This window comes from Equus caballus, chromosome 23 (genome assembly GCF_041296265.1).
Source record: "Equus caballus isolate H_3958 breed thoroughbred chromosome 23, TB-T2T, whole genome shotgun sequence".
Lineage (NCBI taxonomy): Eukaryota > Metazoa > Chordata > Mammalia > Perissodactyla > Equidae > Equus > Equus caballus.
Window position 1 is genome coordinate 18,323,627 of NC_091706.1, and position 20,342 is coordinate 18,343,968.

Genomic DNA, 20,342 nt, shown 5'->3' on the forward strand with positions numbered 1-20,342 from the left:
GAGGGAGAAGAGAAGGAGAAAGGGGCAGAAAACCTATTCAAAGAAATAATGGCTGAGAACTTCCCAAATCTGGTGAGGGAGATGGATCTTCAGGTGACAGAAGCCAATAGATCTCCAAACTTTATCAATGCAAGAAGACCAACTCCACGGTATATAGTAGTGAAGCTAGCAAAAGTCAACGACAAGGAGAAAATATTAAGGACAGCCAGGCAAAAGAAACTAACCTACAAAGGAACCCCCATCAGGCTATCAGCAGATTTCTCAGCAGAAACTTTACAGGCTAGAAGAGAGTGGAATGATATATTCAAAAATCTGAAGGACAAAAACCTACAGCCGAGAATTCTCTACCCAGCGAAAATATCCTTCAAATACGATGGAGAAATAAAAACTTTCCCAGATAAACAAAAATTAAGGGAGTTCATTGCCACAAAACCTCCTCTTCAGGAAATCCTCAGGAAAACCCTCATTCCTGAAAAATCCAAAAAAGGAAAGGGGCTACAAAACCAAGAGCAGAGGAGATAAGTAGAAGGACAACAACAGAGAGTAGCAGCTCTACATCAGAACAGATTAAACCATGGGACGAGAAACAAAGGAAACTGAAGAAAACCGGAAAACAAGACACAAAATGGTAGTGGTAGGCCCCCACGTCTCAATAATCACTCTAAATGTAAACGGATTGAACTCCCCAATCAAAAGACACAGAGTGGCAGGATGGATCAAAGAACAAGATCCAACAATATGCTGCCTCCAGGAAACACACCTCAGCCCCAAAGACAAACACAGACTCAGAGTGAAGGGATGGAGAACAATACTCCAAGCTAATAATGAACAAAAGAAAGCAGGTGTCGCTATACTAATATCAGACAAGGTAGATTTCAAAGCAAAACAGATAAAGAAAGACAAAGAGGGACAGTATATAATGATAAAAGGGACTCTCCACCAAGAAGACATAACACTTATAAATATATACGCACCCAACACAGGAGCACCAAAATTTGTAAAGCAACTCTTAATAGAACTAAAAGAAGACATCAACAACAATACAATAATAGTAGGGGACCTCAACACACCATTAACACCAATGGACAGAACATCCAGACAGAAAATCAATAAGGAAATAATAGAATTAAATGAAAAATTAGACCAGATGGACTTAATAGATATATATAGAACACTTCATCCAAAAACAGCAGGTTACACATTCTTCTCAAGTGCACATGGAACATTCTCAAGGATTGACCATATTTTGTGAACCAAAGCAAACATCAATAAATACAAAAGAGTTGAAATAATATCAAGCATCTTTTCTGATCATAACGCTATTAAACTAGAAATCAACTACAAGAAAAAAGCAGAGAAAGGTGCAAAAACGTGGAGACTAAACAACACGCTTCTCAACAAACAATGGATCATTGAAGAAATTAAAGAAGAAATCAAATATTATCTGGAGACAAATGAAAATGAGAACACGACATACCAAATCATTTGGGATGCAGCAAAAGCAGTCCTAAGAGGGAAATTCATCGCAATACAGGCTCACCTCACTAAACAAGAAAAAGCTCACGTAAGCAACCTCAAACGACACCTAACAGAACTAGAAAAAGAAGAACAAACAAGGCCCAGAGTCAGTAGAAGGAGGGAAATAATAAAAATAAGAGCAGAAATAAACGATATTGAAACAAAAAAGACAATAGAAAGGATCAATGAAACAAAGAGTTGGTTCTTCGAAAGAATTAACAAAATTGACAAACCCCTAGCCAGACTCACCAAGAAAAGAAGAGAGAAATCGCAAATTAATAAAATCAGGAATGACAGAGGAGAAATCACAACAGATACCAATGAAATACAAGAGATCATAAGAGAATACTATGAAAAACTATATGCCAACAAATTGAACAACCTGGAAGAAATGGACAAATTCCTAGACTCCTACAATCTCCCCAAACTGAATCAGGAAGAAATGGAGAATCTGAATAGACCAATCACAAGTAAGGAAATAGAAACGGTAATCAAAAACCTCCCCAAAAACAAGAGTCCAGGACCAGACGGCTTCTCTGGAGAATTCTACCAAACATTCAAAGAAGACTTAATACCTATTCTCCTCAAACTGTTCCAGAAAATTGAGAAAGATGGAGAACTCCCTAACACATTCTATGAAGCCAACATCACTCTGATCCCCAAACCTGACAAGGACAACACAAAGAAGGAGAACTACAGGCCGATATCACTGATGAACATAGATGCAAAAATCCTCAACAAAATTTTGGCAAACCGATTACAGCAATACATCAAAAAGATTATACACCATGATCAAGTGGGATTTATACCAGGGACACAGGGATGGTTCAACATCCGCAAGTCAATCAACGTGATACACTACATTAACAAAATGAAAACCAAAAACCACATGATCATCTCAATAGATGCAGAGAAAGCATTCGACAAGATCCAACACCCATTTATGATAAAAACCCTCAGTAAAATGGGTATAGAAGGAAAGTACCTCAACATAATAAAGGCCATATATGATAGACCCACAGCCAACATCATACTCAATGGACAAAAGCTGAAAGCCATCCCTCTGAGGACAGGAACAAGACAAGGGTGCCCACTTTCACCACTCCTATTCAACATAGTTCTGGAGGTGCTGGCCAGAGCAATTCGGCAGGAAAAAGAAATAAAAGGAATCCAAATAGGGAACGAAGAAGTAAAACTCTCGTTGTTTGCAGACGACATGATCTTATACATAGAAAACCCCAAAGAATCCACAGAAAAACTATTAGAAATAATCAACAACTACAGCAAAGTAGCAGGGTATAAAATTAACGTGCATAAATCAGTAGCATTTCTATACACTAACAATAAACTAACAGAAAAAGAACTCAAGCACTCTATCCCATTCACAATCACAACGAAAAGAATAAAATACCTTGGGATAAACTTAACCAAGGAAGTGAAGGATCTATACAATGAAAACTACAAGACTTTCTTGAAAGAAATAGGCGATGACATAAAGAGATGGAAAGACATCCCTTGCACATGGATTGGAAGAATAAACATAGTTAAAATGTCCATACTACCTAAAGCAATATACAGATTCAATGCTATCCCAATCAGAATCCCAAGAACATTTTTCACAGAAATTGAACAAACAATCCTAAAATTCACATGGGGCAACAAAAGACCGCGAATTGCTAAAGCAATCCTGAGCAAGAAAAACAAAGCCGGCGGAATCACAATCCCCGATTTCAAAACATACTACAAAGCTACAGTGATCAAAACAGCATGGTACTGGTACAAAAACAGGTCCACAGATCAATGGAACAGAATTGAAAGCCCAGAGATAAAACCACACATCTATGGACAGCTAATCTTCGACAAAGGAGCAGAGGGCCTACAATGGAGAAAAGAAAGTCTCTTCAACAAATGGTGCTGGGAAAACTGGACAGCCACATGCAAAAGATTGAAAATTGACCATTCTTTTTCACCACACACCAAAATAAACTCAAAATGGATCAAAGACCTAAAGATTAGGCCTGAGACAATAAGTCTTTTGGAAGAGAATATAGGCAGTACACTCTTTGACATCAGTTTCAAAAGAATCTTTTCGGACACTGCAACTCCTCAGTTGAGGGAAACAATAGAAAGAATAAACAAATGGGACTTCATCAGACTAAAGAGCTTCTTCAAGGCAAGGGAAAACAGGATTGAAACAAAAAAACAGCTCACTAATTGGGAAAAAATATTTACAAGCCACTTATCCGACAAAGGGTTAATCTCCATAATATACAAAGAACTCACACTGCTTAACAACAAAAAAACAAACAACCCGATCAAAAAATGGGCAGAGGACATGAACAGACATTTCTCAAAAGAAGATATGAATATGGCCAATAGACACATGAAAAGATGTTCATCATCGCTAATCATCAGGGAAATGCAAATCAAAACTACACTAAGATATCACCTTACCCCCGTTAGATTGGCAAAAACATCCAAAACCAAGAACGACAAATGTTGGAGAGGTTGTGGAGAAAGAGGAACCCTCATACACTGTTGGTGGGAATGCAAACTGGTACAGCCACTATGGAAAACAGTATGGAGATTTCTCAAAAAGTTAAAAATAGAAATACCCTATGACCCAGCCATCCCATTACTGGGTATCTATCCTAAGAACCTGATATCAGATATCTCAAGAGTCCGTTGCACCCCTATGTTCATCGCAGCATTATTTACAATAGCCAAGACGTGGAACCAGCCTACATGCCCAGAAACTGATGATTGGATAAAGAAGATGTGGTATATATACACAATGGAATACTACTCAGCCATAAAAAAAGACGAAATTGGCCCATTCACAACAACGTGGATGGACCTCGAGGGCATTATGTTAAGCGAAATAAGTCAGTCAGAGAAAGACGAACTCTATATGACTCCACTCATAGGTGGAAATTAGTATATTGAGAAGGAGATCTGATCGGTGGTTACCAGGGAAAAGGGGGGGTGGGGGGAGGGTACGGAGGGGGAAGTGGTGTACCCACAACATGACTAACAAAAATGTACAACTGAAATCTCACAAGGTTGTAATCTATCATAACATTAATAAAAAAAAAATAAAAAAATAAAAAAAAATAAAAAAATAAAAAAAAAAAAAAAAGAGGGGCCTGTAAATGTTTGATTTCTTTACTGGGAGCCGGCTAAATGGGGACTTTGTGAAAATTCATTGAGCAATGCATTTTGATTTGTGCATTTTCTGTTTGTGTGTTATATTTCAATTAAAAAGTTACCTAAATAAACTGAAGATTGGCATAAAAAAAAAAAAAAAAAAAAAACGTAACTAATAACACAAGGAAGTTACGTGTGGGCTGCTCTACCCTCTAATGGTGAATGGTAAGTGAAGTCTATGATAATGTTAATCTCACCCATGGGTATAAACTATAGAATCACAGCTTACCTCACAGTTTCCTTAATTCCAAAATATCTTGAAACATGGTTTCAGGATGTTTTTAATAAAGACTAAAATATAGACAGGAGCGTTAGACCACTTTTCCCTAAAATTTTAAGCTTATGTGTGGCAACATTTTGGCTTTCTCACACACACACAAATTAGGATGCTAAAGCCAAATGATATTACACTTCTTGAAAATAATCATAATTTTATTCTACTATGATATATTTTATATCCTTATAATTGCCAGAAACATGATTGAGTTCACTCTTGACAAACCTATGGCTTTAAATAGCTATGTCTCAAAAAAGATTTACTGGGGCTGGCCCTGCGGCCTAGCTGTTAAGTTTACTACACTCCACTTAGCAGCCTGGATTTGGTTCCTGGGTGCAGACCTACATCACTTGTCAGTAGCCATGCTGTGGCAGAGACCCACATACAAATTAGAGGAAGACTGGCACAGATGTTAGCTCATGGAGAATCTTCCTCAGGAAAAAAAAAAACAACAACAACAACAAAAAAAACCAGATTTACTGATAAACATTAAAGTATCATTCTTGATCTAAACGGAGTATGTCAGAAACATAGTGGAGAAAGCTGTTCCCTTTATCTTTCCCCATTTGAATTACAACTAAACAAACATCCATTGACCAACAGAGGATACCCACATAGCACAAGAGGATGTCTGAGAGACTCATGCAGCTATACCTCTGAAGGTGGATGGACTGAGTCCCCAGGAAGCAGTGGAGATAAGCAAGCACTCCCCTACCTCTTCCCGCAGCAGTGAGCCAGGTCACAGGTCTTCACACAATGGCCGGCACTACCAAACAGGAGGCAAGGACAGCCCAGCCTGAGGGCAAATGCTATCCTGGCTAGCAGGAGCGTGGACTGTGGCACCGCAGCCCTGCCAGTGGGAAAGTGCCTCAGCGTGACTGTGAGAGGTGGCAACAGCCCTGCACACGAGCACAAATGCTTTCCCAGCTGCCAGGAGTGCCCACTATGCCACCATGGCCCTGCAAGGGGGAATGTGCCTCGGCATGACTGTAAGAAGAGGTAGCGGCAGCCCTGAACATGCATGCAAACACTTTCCTGGCCAGCAAGAGCATCCACTGTGCTGCCACAGCCCTAACAAGTAGCCCTGGCTTGCACCTTGCAAAGAAGCCCCACCCACCAAGCACAGCAGCCAGTGCCACTGTAAGCAGAGGCAGCGGCAATCTGGAATGCACACCAATGCTACCCCAGCCTATGGGAGCACCCACTGTACCTGCACAACTTCCAGTAGATGGGGTGGGAACAGAAACACAGCTCCTGCTTCCTCCCAGCAGTAGCAGGTGGAATCTGTGACCTGATACTACCACAAATGTGCTAGCAAAGGATCAGTTCACCAAACACCATGAAAAATTACAGTAACACTTCAGAGCAGAAGAAAAATGACAAGTCTCCAGAAACCAACCCTGAAGTCACAGAAATTTACAATATAAATGACAGAGAATTCAAAAGATCTGCCATAAAGAATCTCAACAAGTTACAAGAAAACTCAAAAAGACAGTTCAATGAGCTCAGGAACAAAATTAATGAGTAGAGGGAGCAGTTCACCAAAGTGATTGAAATTATAAAAAACAAAATGCCAGAAATTTGGATATGAAGACACAATCAACGAGATAAAAAATAACCCGGAATCCTTAAAAAAATAGAGCTGATGTTATAGAGGACAGAATTAGTGGTTCAGAGGACAGAAATAGAGAAATGCTTCAGGTGGAGGAGAGAGAACTAAGATATTTTTAAAAATGAAGGAATTCCTCAAGAAATATCCACCTCAATTAGGAGAAGCAACATAAGGATTACAGGTATTCCAGAGGGAGAAGTGAGGGAGAAAGGAGCAGAGAGCTTGTTAAAAGAAATAATAGCTGGAAACTTCCGAAACCTGCAGAAAGAACTGGACTTAATGAAGCCAATAGAACTCCTAATTACATCAATGCAAAAGACCTTCTCCAAGGCATACAACAGTAAAACTAGCAAAAGTTAATGACAAAGAAAAAAATATTAAAGGCAGCAAGGCAAAAAAAAATAACATACAAAGGAACCCCTATCACGCTTTCAGCGGATTTCTCAATAGAAACTTTACAGGCTAGGAGAGAAGTGAATGATATATTCAAAATACTGAAAGACAAAAACTATCAGCCAAAAATCCTTCAGATAAAATGGAAAACTACAAGCTTCCCCAGATAAACAAAAGCTGAGGGAGTTCATCGCCACTAGACTCCCCTTACAAGAAATGATAAAGGAAGCCCTCATATCTGAAACAAGAAGCCAAAGGTCTATAATGCCTTGAGCTAGGAGATAAATGGACAAAATCAAAAGACTGCAGCTCTCTATCAGAACAGGTTAGCAAACAGTTAATTGTAACATAAAAGATAGAGGAAAGAAAGCATCAAAAATAACTATAAACACTGCAATTTAGGCACAAACTCACACAACAGAATAATTTGTGACAACTCGGAAGGGGAAGATAAAAGGGATGGAACCTACTTAGGCTAATGGAGCTAAGAGGCTATCAGAAAATGGCCTATCTCATCTATGAGATCTTTTATACAAACATCATGGTAACCACTAAACAAAAATCAGAATAGAGCCACAATTCATAAATAAAGAGAAAACTGAGAAAACCACCACAGAAAAGCACCAAACTCAAATGGCAGTCAGAAATATAAGGGAAAAGAAACAACAGAAATACAGAACTGGAAAACAAGAGATAAAATGAAAATATTAAGCCCTCATAGATCAATAATCACTCTAAATGTAAACAGATTAAATTCTCCAATAGAAACACACAGAGTGGCTGGATGGATTAAAAAACAAGACCCAACAATATATTGCCTCCAGGAAACATAGCTCAGCTCTAAAGACGAACACAGGCTCAGAGGGAAGACAATACTCAAAGCAAATGGTAAACAAAAGAAAGCTGGTGTTGCCATACTATATAAGACAAAGCAGAATTCAAGATAAAAATGACAATGAGAAACAAAGAGGGGCAGTACATAATCATAAAAGGACTTTCCACCAAGAGGACATAACACTTATGAATATACAGGCACCTAACACAGGAGCACCAAAATATATAAAGCGACTATTAGCAGATCTAAAAAGAGAAATTAACAGTAACACAATAAGGTTGTTGACAGGACTCAACAACCCACTTATCAATGGACAGATCATCCAGAGAGAAAGTCAACAAGGAAATAGTGGATTAAAATGAAACACTTGAGCAGATGGACTTAACAGATATACAGAGAACATTCCATCCAAAACAGCAGAATACACATTCTTCTATTCTCAAAGATAGATCTTATGATGGGAAACAAGGCAAGCCTCAATAAATTTAAGAAGAGGAAATCATATCAAGCATCTTTTCCAACCACAGTGCTATGAAACTGGAAATCCACTACAAGAAAAAAGCTGGGAAAGTCACAAATATCTGGAGACTAAACAACATGCTACTGAACAACCACTGGATCAATGAAGAAATCAAAGGAGAAATCAAAAAATACCTGGAGACAAATGAAAATGTCTCCATACCAACATTTATGGGATGCAACAAAAGCAGTTATAAGACGGAAATTCATAGCAATACAGGCCCACCTCAACAAACAAGAAAAATCTCAAATAACTAATCCTAAACTACACCTAACATAACTAGAAAAAGAAAAACAAACAAATCCCAAAGTCATCAGAAGGAGGGAAATAATAAAAATTAGAGCAGAAATAAATGAAATAGAGACTAAGAAAACAATAGAGAGGATTAATGAGACTAAGAGCTGGTTCTTTGAGAAGATAAACAAAATTGATAAACCCGTGGCCAGACTCACTAAGAAAAAAGGAGAGAATGCTCAAATAAATAAAATTAGAAATGAAAGAGGAGAAATTACAATGGATACCACATAAATACAAAGGATTATAAGAGAATAGTATGAAAAACTATATGCCAACTTATAATAGATAAATCCTTAGACTCATATAACCTCCCAACACTGAATTAAGAAGAAAGAGAGCATGTGAATAGACCAATTACAAGTAAAGAGACTGAGACAATAATCAAAAACCTCACCAAAAACAAAAGCCCAGGACCAGATTTCTTCTCTGAAGAATTCTACCAAACATTCAAAGAAGATTTAGGGCCAGCTCCATGGCACAGTGGTTAAGTTAGGTACACTCTGCTTCAGTGGCCCGGATTCACAGGTTCAGATCCCAGGACGTACCTACACCACTTGTCATGCCATGCTGTGGTGGCGACCCACACATAAAGTGGAGGAGGACTGGCACAGATGTTAGCTCAGGGCTAATCTTCCTCAAGAAAAAAAAAAAAGATTTAATACCTATCCTTCTCAAACTATCCAAAAAACTGAAGAAGATGGGACACTTCCTAACTTATCCTATGAGGCCAACATCACCCTAATCCCAAAGCCAGACATGGACAACACAAAGAAGGAAAATTAAAGGCCAATAGTGCTGATGAAAAATAGATACAAAAATCCTCAACAAAATACTGGCAAACCGAATACAGCAATACATTAAAAGGATCATACACCATGATCAAGTGGGACTTATGCCAGGGACACAGGGATAGTTCAAACATCCGCAAGTCAATCGAAGTGATACACCACATTAACAAAATGAGGAATAAAAATCACATGATCATCTCAATAGATGCAGAGAAAGCATTTGACAAGATACAGCATCTATTTATGATAAAAACTCTCAATAAAGTGAGTATAGAAGGAAAGTACCTCAATATGATAAAGACCACATATGACAAACCCCACAGCCAACATCATACTCAATGGTGAAAAAGTGAAAGCCATCCCTCTGACAGCAGGAACAAGACAAGGGTACCCACTCTCACCACTCCTATTCAACATAGTACTGGAGGTTTTGGCCAGAGCAACCAGGCAAGAAAAAGAAAGAAAATAGATCCAAACTAGAAAGGAAGAAGTAAAACTCTCACTGTTTGCAGATGACATGATTCTATATATAGAAAACCCTAAAGAATCCATCATAAAACTATTATAAATAATCAAAAACTACAGCAAAGTTGCAGGGTACAAAAAAAAAAACTTAGAAAATCAGTTGCATTTCTACACACTAATAACGAACTAGCAGAAAGAGAAAAATACAATCCCATTTACAATCGCAACAAAAAGAATAAAATATCTAGGAATAAATTTAACCAAAGAGGTGTGAGACCTATACACTGAAAACTAAGACATTATTGAAAGAAACTGAAGAATATATAAAGAAATGGAAAGATATTCCAGGCTCATGGATTAGAAGAATAAACATAGTTAAAATGTCCATATTTCTAAAGCAATCTCCAGATTCAATGCAATCCCAATCAGAAGCCCAATGACCTTCTTGATGGAAATAGACCAAAGAATCCTAAAATTTATATGCAACAAGAAAGACCCCGAATAGCCAAAGTAATCTTGAGAAAAAAGAACAAAGCTGGAGGCATCACAATCCCTGATTTCAAAATATACTACAAAGCTAAAATAATCAAAACAGCACAGTACCGGCAGAAAAAATGACACACAGATGAGTGGAACAGAACTGAAAGCCCAGAAATAAAACCACACATCTACGGACAGCTAATCTTCGACAAAGGAGCCAAGAACATACAGTGGAGAAAGGAAAGTCTCTTCAATAAATGGTGTTGGGAAAACTGGACAGCCACATGCAAAAGAATGAAGGTAGACAAGTATCTTATACCATACACAAAAATTAACTCAAAATGGATTAAAGACTTGAAGGTAAGACCTGAAACCATAAAACTCATAGAAGAACATATAGGCAGCACACTCTTTGACATCGGTCTTAGCAGTATCTTTTCAAATACCACATCTACCCAGGAAAGGGAAACAAAAGAAAAAAATAAACAAATTGGACTACATCAGACTAAAAATCTTCTGCAAAGCAAGGAAACCAAGAAGAAAACGAAAAGACAACCTAACCCACCAACTGGGAGAAAATATTGGTAAATCATATATCTGACAAGGGGTTAATTTCCAAAATATATAAATAACTCACACAACTCAACAACAACAAAACAAACAACCCAATCAAAAAATGGGCAGAGGATATGAACAGACAGTTTTCCAAAGAAAATATACAAGTGGCCAACAAGCACATGAAAAGATGTTCAACATCACTAATTATCAGGGAAATGCAAATCAAAACCACAATGAGATATCACCATGCACCTGTCAGAATGGTTATAATTACCAAGACAAAAAGTAACAAATATTAGAGAGGACATGGAGAAAAGGGAACCCTCATACACTGCCGATGGGAATGCAAACTGGTGCAGCCACTATGGAAAACAGAATGAAGATTTCTCAAAAAATTAAAAATAGACATAGCATATGATCCAGCTATCCCACTACTGGGTATTTATCCAAAGAATTTTAAATCAACAATTCAAAGAGATTTATGCATCTCTATGTTCACTGCAACATTAGTCACAATAGCCAAGGCATGGAAGTAACCCAAGTATCCTTCAACTGCTGAATGGATAGAGAAGATGTGTTATCTACATACAATGGAATACTACTCAGCCATTAAAAAAGACAAAATAGGGGCTGGTCTTGGGGTGTAGTGGCTAAGTTGGTGCACTCTGTTTCGGCAGCTCAGGGTTTGCAGGCTCAGATCCCGGGGTGGACCTACACACCAGTCATGAAAGCCATGCTGTGGTGGTGTCCCACATACAAAATAGAGGAAGATTGGCACAGATGTTAGCTCAGGGCCATTCTTCCTCAAGCAAAAAGAGGAAGAATGGCAACAGATGTTAGCTCATGACCAAGCTTTCTCACCAAAAAAACAAAAAAGACAAAATTGTCCCATTTGCAACAACATGGAAGGATCTTGAGGGTATGATGTTAAGTGAAATAAGCCAGACAGAGAAAGACAAACACTGCATGACTTCACTCATATATGGAAGATAAACAAACACATGGATAAAGAGAACATATTAGTGGTTACTAGAGGGGAACAGGATCGGGGAGGGTAGGGTGAAAGGGATAAAGGGGCATATATGTATGGTGACAGATAAAAATAAGACTATTGGTGGTGAACACGATGCAGTCTATACAGAAACTGATAAACAATAATGTACACCTGAAATTACACATTATAAACCATTATGACCTCAACTAAAAAATATATGTATTATTCTTAAAATCATCGTGTTTTCCAGAATACAGATAGTCACAGTAACACTTACCTCAGTCTTTTTACTAATGTGATCTGTAAAGGAAAAAAAAAAATGATGAGACTTCATTGAAGAAATTAAAGTATTTTAATAGGTAAAAAAATACTTAAAGTAATTGCAAAGAATTTCAAAATTATAATAAGAGTTATAGAAGTCTTTTGGGGGTTATCTAGGACTCGTCATATTTACTTTCCCAGGGATAAGATATTAAAATTAAGTTTGTAATTACTAATTTGCTCTAGTCAGAGACTAGGTCTTATTATCCCAGTAAATGCCACACATATGAAGCAGTATTATTAAATTTTAAACATTTGAATTCCATATAATTTAAGGTTTTGGTTTCATGTAATTTTTTGGCCGGGGGAGACTTGAGTGGGGACAAATCTTTTTAAAATCAAACCACAGGGTACTATAACTACAAAAACTGTACAGATCACTGCCTTTGTGGAATAAAATAAAAAGTAGAGTAGTAATTTGTGTCCTTTAAAACCATTAGCTAGTTTTTTAATTTTAAAAATATACCTTACAGTGATTTGATAATACTATGAAAAAACTCCTAAAAATTAATGTATATTTCTAGAATGAACACCCAAAAGAAGCTGTAACATATTTATCAAGATTAAACAAATCAGTAACAACACAGCATTTCTGGAAAGGGATTACAGAATGAGGAAAAAGAAGACATAATGGAATCCACACAGATATAAGGTTGAAACTAAATTACAAAGAGGGAGCAAGCGTTCTTATTTAAATTGGAGATGATGAGGATATCTAATATTTAACAATGCTTCTTGCACACAGCAGAAATTTTCCATCCTCAAAGACTAAAAATCATCTAATAGAATAGCTTTCTTACAATTGAGGATCTAAAAGCTAGTCCAGTTCTCTGAAGTATCCATCGATCAGAATAGAGTCCATAAACACAATAAATGTGAAAATCACAAGTTTCAGATCAAACTACCGAATTCTAGTACAGTCATTCTTCTAGCATGTTCTACTTAGCATACAATGTGATGCCAGAACCCAAGAAAGAATCATGACTGTGTTAATCATGTCTTGTAATACTTCTGTAGCTTCCTTTAACAATATCACACACTGATATCTTTCTTAATCCATCTAATAAATTTACATAGCACTTAAAATATCAAACATACGGAAAATAAATTAGGAGTTTTAAAAAGCATTCTTTTCATGTTTCTGCCTAGTTTTTAATGAAATATATTTCTTACATAAAATCTTTCTTAAACTAGAAATTTTATTTTAACATAAATCTTTTTTTTTTCCCCTGAGGAAGATTAGCCCTGAGCTAACATCCGTGCCAATCCTCCTCCACTTTACATGTAGGTCGCTGCCACAGCATGGCTGACAAGTGGTGTAGGTCTGTGCCCACAATTCGAACCTGTGAACCTGGGCTTCCAAAGCAGAGAGTGCTGAACTTAACCACTATGCCATGGGGCCGGCCCCCATATATCTATTTTCTTAACCCCAAAACAAAGCAACTTAATCAGAGAGGCAGACTGCAGGAAAAACTTTCCTGATCCTTAAAGGAAAGCAATATAATCTTCTAAACTTACTCTTAATTTCACAGATAAGCTTGTTTCCGAAAACAGTAAAGTATTTAGGCTTTTTTTTTTTTAGATTATTGCTGGGGTATTATTAATCCTCATGGAACAAATGCCCACTGTAGCGTCAAGGCTAAATTCATATTAATCAAATAGACTGCTCTGTAAATGAACAAACAGCTGTTCATCTGGTCACCAACTATTTTGATTGGTATAAGAACAGTGTTGTTCAATACGATTTTCTGTGATGATGGTAATGTTCTAGATCTGTGCTGTCTAATATGGAAGCTACTAGTCACAAGTGGCTACTGAGCATGTGAAATGTAGCTAATGCAACTAAGGAATTTCTTATTTTAGTTTTTCTTTATTAATTTACCTTTAAGCTGCCATACATGAATAGTGGCTACTATATCATACAGTACAGATTTAGGGTTTTCACCATTTCCCATATCAAAAACAATATGCTTTGTGGTCTTATCTTCAAAAATTTGGTGGATGGTATAATTTTCTTCAGTATTTTCTGTTTGATAACAAAAATACAAATGATATTATAAAGAGTTTTCTGGTCATAAGTCTCATTCTAAAAATCTGCATGTTAATTTTCTAAGCTGTAGTTCCAGACAACTTGAAGAGGTGGACCAATAATGGGATGAAACCTGAAGATGCTCTTCCTGGTCTAAAGCCAGCCAAATCACTGTATATATAAAGACAATAATATGTTTCAAGATGACTCAAAAACTACAAATGTCAATTTTTATTTTCAGTGAGCTTTAAAAAAGGGACAAATTCAGAAATATCAATCTAGTTTTATGGGGTATGAATGACTAATTTTAAACTACTACCCCCAAATGGTTTATTTCCAAACAGGTTGACATTTTATATTCTAAATAACACATTAACAAAACCACTTTACTTATTTTAAAAATTAGATTAAAAAAGTACTTACAACTTAAGTATACAAAGACTTAGGATAGTTTTTCTAGCATAACAGATTTCATACATATATTACCTTCAGATTGAAAATCTTTTAGTGATATCGTGAGAGGTTTGTCTTTTCCCTGATGGTTCTTTCTTTTATCTTTTTTATTCATCACTTTTGACTGAGATGAAGCATTTTCAGCATTTTCATACTCCTAAAAAGAATTACCAATGATAATTAAGCTTGGTTTACACTAATAAAATCAACTCACCAATAGGTAATATGTCTTTAAAAAATTTTTTTAAGATAAAAGGCAAATAAAAAATAAAAACTTACTTTAGCCAAATTATATATAAGGATACACTTTAATTTATACACTCAATCTCTTGACTCTTAAACATTAAAATAAAAGCAAAAAGTTACGCCTTGATCTATAAACCCTCCTAGTTGCCACTTTCTTCTCCTCCTTCTCCACTTCAGGAGCAAACTTAAAACAATAATCTACAGTCAATTTCCTTTCTCACTCCCCTGAAATCTGGCTTCTGCCGTTTTCTGATACTAAAATTAAGGTCAACCTCCCCTCCAATGGTAAATCCAAAAGACATTATTGTTTCAAGCATGTCTTAGGTTTTTCAATATACTTCTGACTACTCGTAAGTCTCCTTCACTGGCTTCTCTTTTCCCAACTCTGTTCTTAAAAATGTAGCTGCTGTTCACCATTATTCCATTCTTAAGCTGTTCTTCTTAGGCTTTATACCCACCGTTCCTCAAATTCTAAGTTTAAAGTTCTACCTATACACTGATGATTTCTGTATGTACAGACAACTCAACTGGAATGTTTAATAAGCATCTCCAGACTACATATGCTCACTCTGCCTTCCCTACATCATCCTCTAAGTAAGCACCTTGTTTAATGCCACTAACATCTACACAACCATCCAGGCTAGAAACCTCAGAGTCATTCTTGCCTACTGTTCTACACACTTTATATCCAAATTAGTCACTAGATCTTGTTGAGTTTCTCTGCTAAAGATCTCAAACCTATCCTCTTTTCTTCACACCTTCTGTCATTTCTCCTGTCTTCTTTTGCTTGACACTGCAACACCCTCTAATTTTAGCCCCTCAATGTATCTTCCACAGTGCTACAGCATGAGTTTCTAAAACTAAAACTCTAAATCAATCTAAAAGTTAAAAATATTCAATAGCTCTCTGCTAACAGATGTATAAAACCCAATCTCCTTAGCATGGTACGTGAGGTTCTCTATATCCTATCCTTTTGTCAGTATCTCCAGCAACCCTGGGTCCCTAAGTTGTAGTTTTCCAAATATGCTATACTCTTTCACATGTATATTATCTTGTATACTTGCCACTCCTTCCCTGAGAATGCCTACCAGTGAACTTCTAATAAATCTAGTAAAACTCATTAAGAATCCTTTCCTAAAACCCATCCCCAATAAAGGCACAGAAAATTCTAACATTCTGAATTCCCACTGCACTGAGAATATACATCTCTCAATAATATACATTATAATTACATGTATGTCTCCCTCCACTAAACTCAAGGGCTGGGACCATATCTTTATCTTTGTATTGTGTACCTAGCACATTTAGACTATTCAAAAAAATATTTGGTGAATGAGTGATAGAACAGAATAGAAAATGCCATCCCAAACTTTAGTTATTATAAAAATTCTTAGGCTAGAATAACTATAGTTATTTTACTGGAATATTGACTTAAAACTCAATGACTGTATCAATGTAATCATATCAAACTAGCCATCGCATAAAAAAGGAGTTCCTCCATTCTCTGAGAGTCATTATTATCTGATAAAACCAATGCTTTTTGGTACTAGGCCTATGACTGTGCCAAGAAAACTGGCTGGGAGCATGGTATCTTATCAATACCATCTACTCTACTCCTCCTCTGTAGATCAGCCAATCTTTTTAGTTTTAGAATCTAGACATATATCTAATAACAACAAACCATTATTGTATGATAATGTTCTATTTGATAAACTTTATCTTCAAATTGAGCAAGTCAGGAGGACTTTTCCATTGTAACCTGAAAGTCCATTTAAATGATTAAATCGCAGTAAAGCTAGCTGTATCCATTGCCAGCTTTATGTCTAAATGGACTGGTAACAATAAGGATTACTTATTCTTGATTAATCAAGATAACAGGAATAGTGACATGGAAAAGTGAAACTAACACAGTGTACAAAGTCATTTTACTGGCAACTTTCATCCTCTTCCCTTGAACTATAAATAAACAGAAAAATCATCTGTTGTAAATTTTAATTCCTCTCTTCCCTTCATCTTGAGTGAAGGAGCTAGTGTACAATGACATAGGCCCTTAAGCATGACCAGAGGACATTTATGATCAACCACTGAGTAACTACAAGTTGAATGACTTTTATGGACCAAAAAAAATTCCCAATACACGTAAAGGACTAAAATGTTAAATAATATGAAGATAATACAAATGTTCAATTTAAATACAGAAACTGGAAACCAACAGTACTTTTTATTTAAATGTTCCTACACAGTTACAAGCTGTAGAATGCATTTCAGCACACAGCCCAATATCATGGCTTAGTGACAAATGCTGAGTTCACAAGGCCAAATTATCAGAACTGTCCTCTCATTTATTTTAGTTAATTGTAGTGTATCTCCAGCAGAGGGTCTCTTAATGGATGCCCCTGTACTCATACTTACTTAAATTTTTAAATCTACTTATATAGAAAATATGTTCATTTAAAATAAGTTAAAGTAAATCACTGGCTGTTGGTTTCATTTCCTCTCTTCCTTTCATCTTGGGTGGAGGAATTTCTTAACTAAACATTTCAAATCACCAGACAAAGATTAATCCACATGTTTCTGTTGTCTCTCAAAACTTGAGGAGGAAGCTTATCATAAAAATTTTGCGATAATATTCTGCTACAATGATGAATTCTTAGGACAAACTTTAAAGAACTTTTATACAAAATTCAGACAGGTTGGTCCTCACCTTTGACCACTTAGACCTAAAATATCTAAATTGATAAATGTGTAAATACCTTTTTATGTTCTTCATATTCTAATTTACTTAGCAACAATGCCTTCTCAAGATCTGCTTCAAACATTTCAGACGTCAGCTAAAAGAAGAAAAAATTTCACAATAAACAGATGATAGCATTATACATGATATGTGGTATAATGATAGCATTTTACCACACTAGCAAAACAGCCATGACAATATATATAGGAAAAGAAAACAAATACCGTCATGTGTCACTTAACAAGGGGGATACATTCTGAGAAATGCATCATTAGGCAATTGTGTGTTGTACAAACATCATAGAGTGTACTGACGGGGAACAAAATCTGCTACCCTAAAATGTGTCTCTTTAAAATGAGGATTATGGGGCCAGCCCCATGGCCGAGTAAGGTTAAGTTTGCACGCTCTGCTTCGGTGGCCCAGGGTTTGGCCAGTTCGAATCCTGGGCACGGACATGGCACTGCTCTTCAAGCCATGCTGAGGCGGCACCCCACATGCCACAACTAGAGGGACCCACAACTAAAAATACACAGCTATGTACCAGAGGGCTTTGGGAGAAAAAGGAAAAATAAAAAAAAAAAATCTTTAAAAAAAATAAAAATAAAAAAATAAAATGAGGATTATTTTAGCCTGATTATCTTCTTAATCTAGCTCATATCAATTTAATTCTTAGACCAGCAAGAAGAGCCTAGAAGGGTAGGGGAAAATTTCTTCCTCCCCTTCAGTACTTACACAAATCTAGATAGTATAGTCTACGAGACACCTAGACTATATGGTACTAATCTTATTGGACCACCGTTGGATATGCAGGCCATTGTTAAACAAAACATTATGCAGTGCGTGTCTGTATATTAAAAAACAATCTGGGTTCTCCAAAGTTACCTATCCATGCCAAAGTAGAGGATTCTGTATTTTACAGATGATACCAAAGCAAAAGCTTCTAATTTTGAGATTTCTATTTCCCCTTTTATTGTCCATTATCTGTTGTATATCATATAATCTTTTTAATTAAAAAATCTTACGAAGAAATTGACACTGCAATAGATGTCAAAGACAGTATCCAGTTTAAGACCCAAAAAATTTAATAGTGATTATTACCCAAAAATATAAGAATACTGAAAAAGAACTCAGTAAGCATTGTAACACATACCATTTTCTTAATATAGACTAATCCACAGGTATAGAATCTTTAAATAAGGTGACCAAATGTCCTCATATATGCCTGATGTTAGAGAATAATTATAGTACATCATTTTACTCCTATCCTTATATCCCTTTTATATGGTTGCCCTACCTTTAAAGTTATCTGATACTATAATAAAATGATTCTTTGTGATCTATATCTTTTGGTTTCTCCTTCTCACCACTCAAACTCACCTTAATTTCTTACAATCTAGCTTCCACCACCCTCCAATCAAATTATTCTCCAAGAATTACTTCTAAATGCCAAACAGAATTGCTACAGTATTTGTATGGGACTTTGGATTGTCCACCAATGGGGATAAAGTATGTCTGCAGGTGAATATAGGGAAAGTTGCAACATGATAGGAGTAAACATCCTGGATTTGTACACCAGTGTGTGTTGACCTATCCATACCAGATAATGAAATCATAAATTTAGTGGACATCTCTTGTTTTGATCTGTCCAGAAGCCCTTTCTTTATTCCTTTGAATAATTACTCTTCATTCCAAAGTCCTATGATTCTAGCAGGACAGTCAATCACATAATCCTGTATATCACCCACCCCCGTACCCACACAAACATCCACACTACAGTCACTTACAACAGGGTGGGGGCAAGGGATCCAACTCTTTTTTTTCCTGTCCTCGGAATTAAATTTTAAGAACAAACACGAAGCAAGTGGGGTTTAATCATCTGATTATAGCCCTCTAAAAGTGAGAGTACTAGTTCGACTAGTTCAAACCTCTGAGCACCCCAGAAATCCTCAGTCTCCATCCTTCCCAGGACCTAGTTGTTTAGTTCTTAATTCAAATATGTGAATTACTCAGTATCCTTTCAACGAATTATTTTTTGCCAAAGTTAATCAGAATTGTTTCTGTTGCTTAATGATAAAAAAAAAACTAAACTAAAACAGAAACCAACTCCAAAAAGGACTAATCTGTTTCAAAGGGATACCTGGGAAATTAGAAAAATGTAATTGGATTCGTGTAAGCAAAAAAGGAAGTTTACATTAATTTCTCCACCTAAACTCAAAGCAAACTGAACACAAACTATTTCACTATATTTAAAGCATAGTGGTCATTCCAACTTAGAAAAAGTAACAAAACTACTCAAGTTTATTCTGAACAAAGCTGATTCAATTTACCACTAAGTTTTTAATACACATTAATGACATTTAACACTTATGGAAAGGGCATTTAAGATTATTTCCAATATATCTCATATTCTGACTGATATTCCAAAAATAAGTTACTAGGCAGGAGAATAGGTTAAGAAGTTTGGAGCCTTGCAAGATGTCATTATTCTTTTTCATGTTAACTCATATAACTATAAATATTAAAGTAGCTGATTCTAACAGCATGATAAAAACTAAATGAAATGGAACTTTTTGTGTGTGTGTGAGGAAGATTAGCCCTGAGCTAACTGCTGCCAA

At 36.3% G+C, this 20,342-nt stretch overlaps 1 protein-coding gene across 11 annotated transcripts in view; it reads right to left on the reverse strand.

Moving 5' to 3' along the window:
- The window catches only part of GKAP1 (G kinase anchoring protein 1), a 96,482-nt gene that overhangs the window by 56,975 nt on the left and 19,165 nt on the right, over positions 1-20,342 (reverse strand). For 6 of the 11 annotated variants that reach the window (XM_023627672.2, XM_070248506.1, XM_023627670.2 and 3 more), the window contains 3 exons: positions 17,747-17,824; positions 14,781-14,904; positions 12,222-12,244 (listed from right to left, as the gene is read on the reverse strand). In XM_023627672.2, coding sequence (XP_023483440.1) covers positions 12,222-12,244; positions 14,781-14,904; positions 17,747-17,824 — 225 coding nt within the window. Of the gene's footprint in view, positions 1-12,221; positions 12,245-14,147; positions 14,292-14,780; positions 14,905-17,746; positions 17,825-20,342 lie in introns of all 11 variants that reach the window. The other 5 variants (XM_070248504.1, XM_070248502.1, XM_070248500.1 and 2 more) reach the window with 1 other exon arrangement.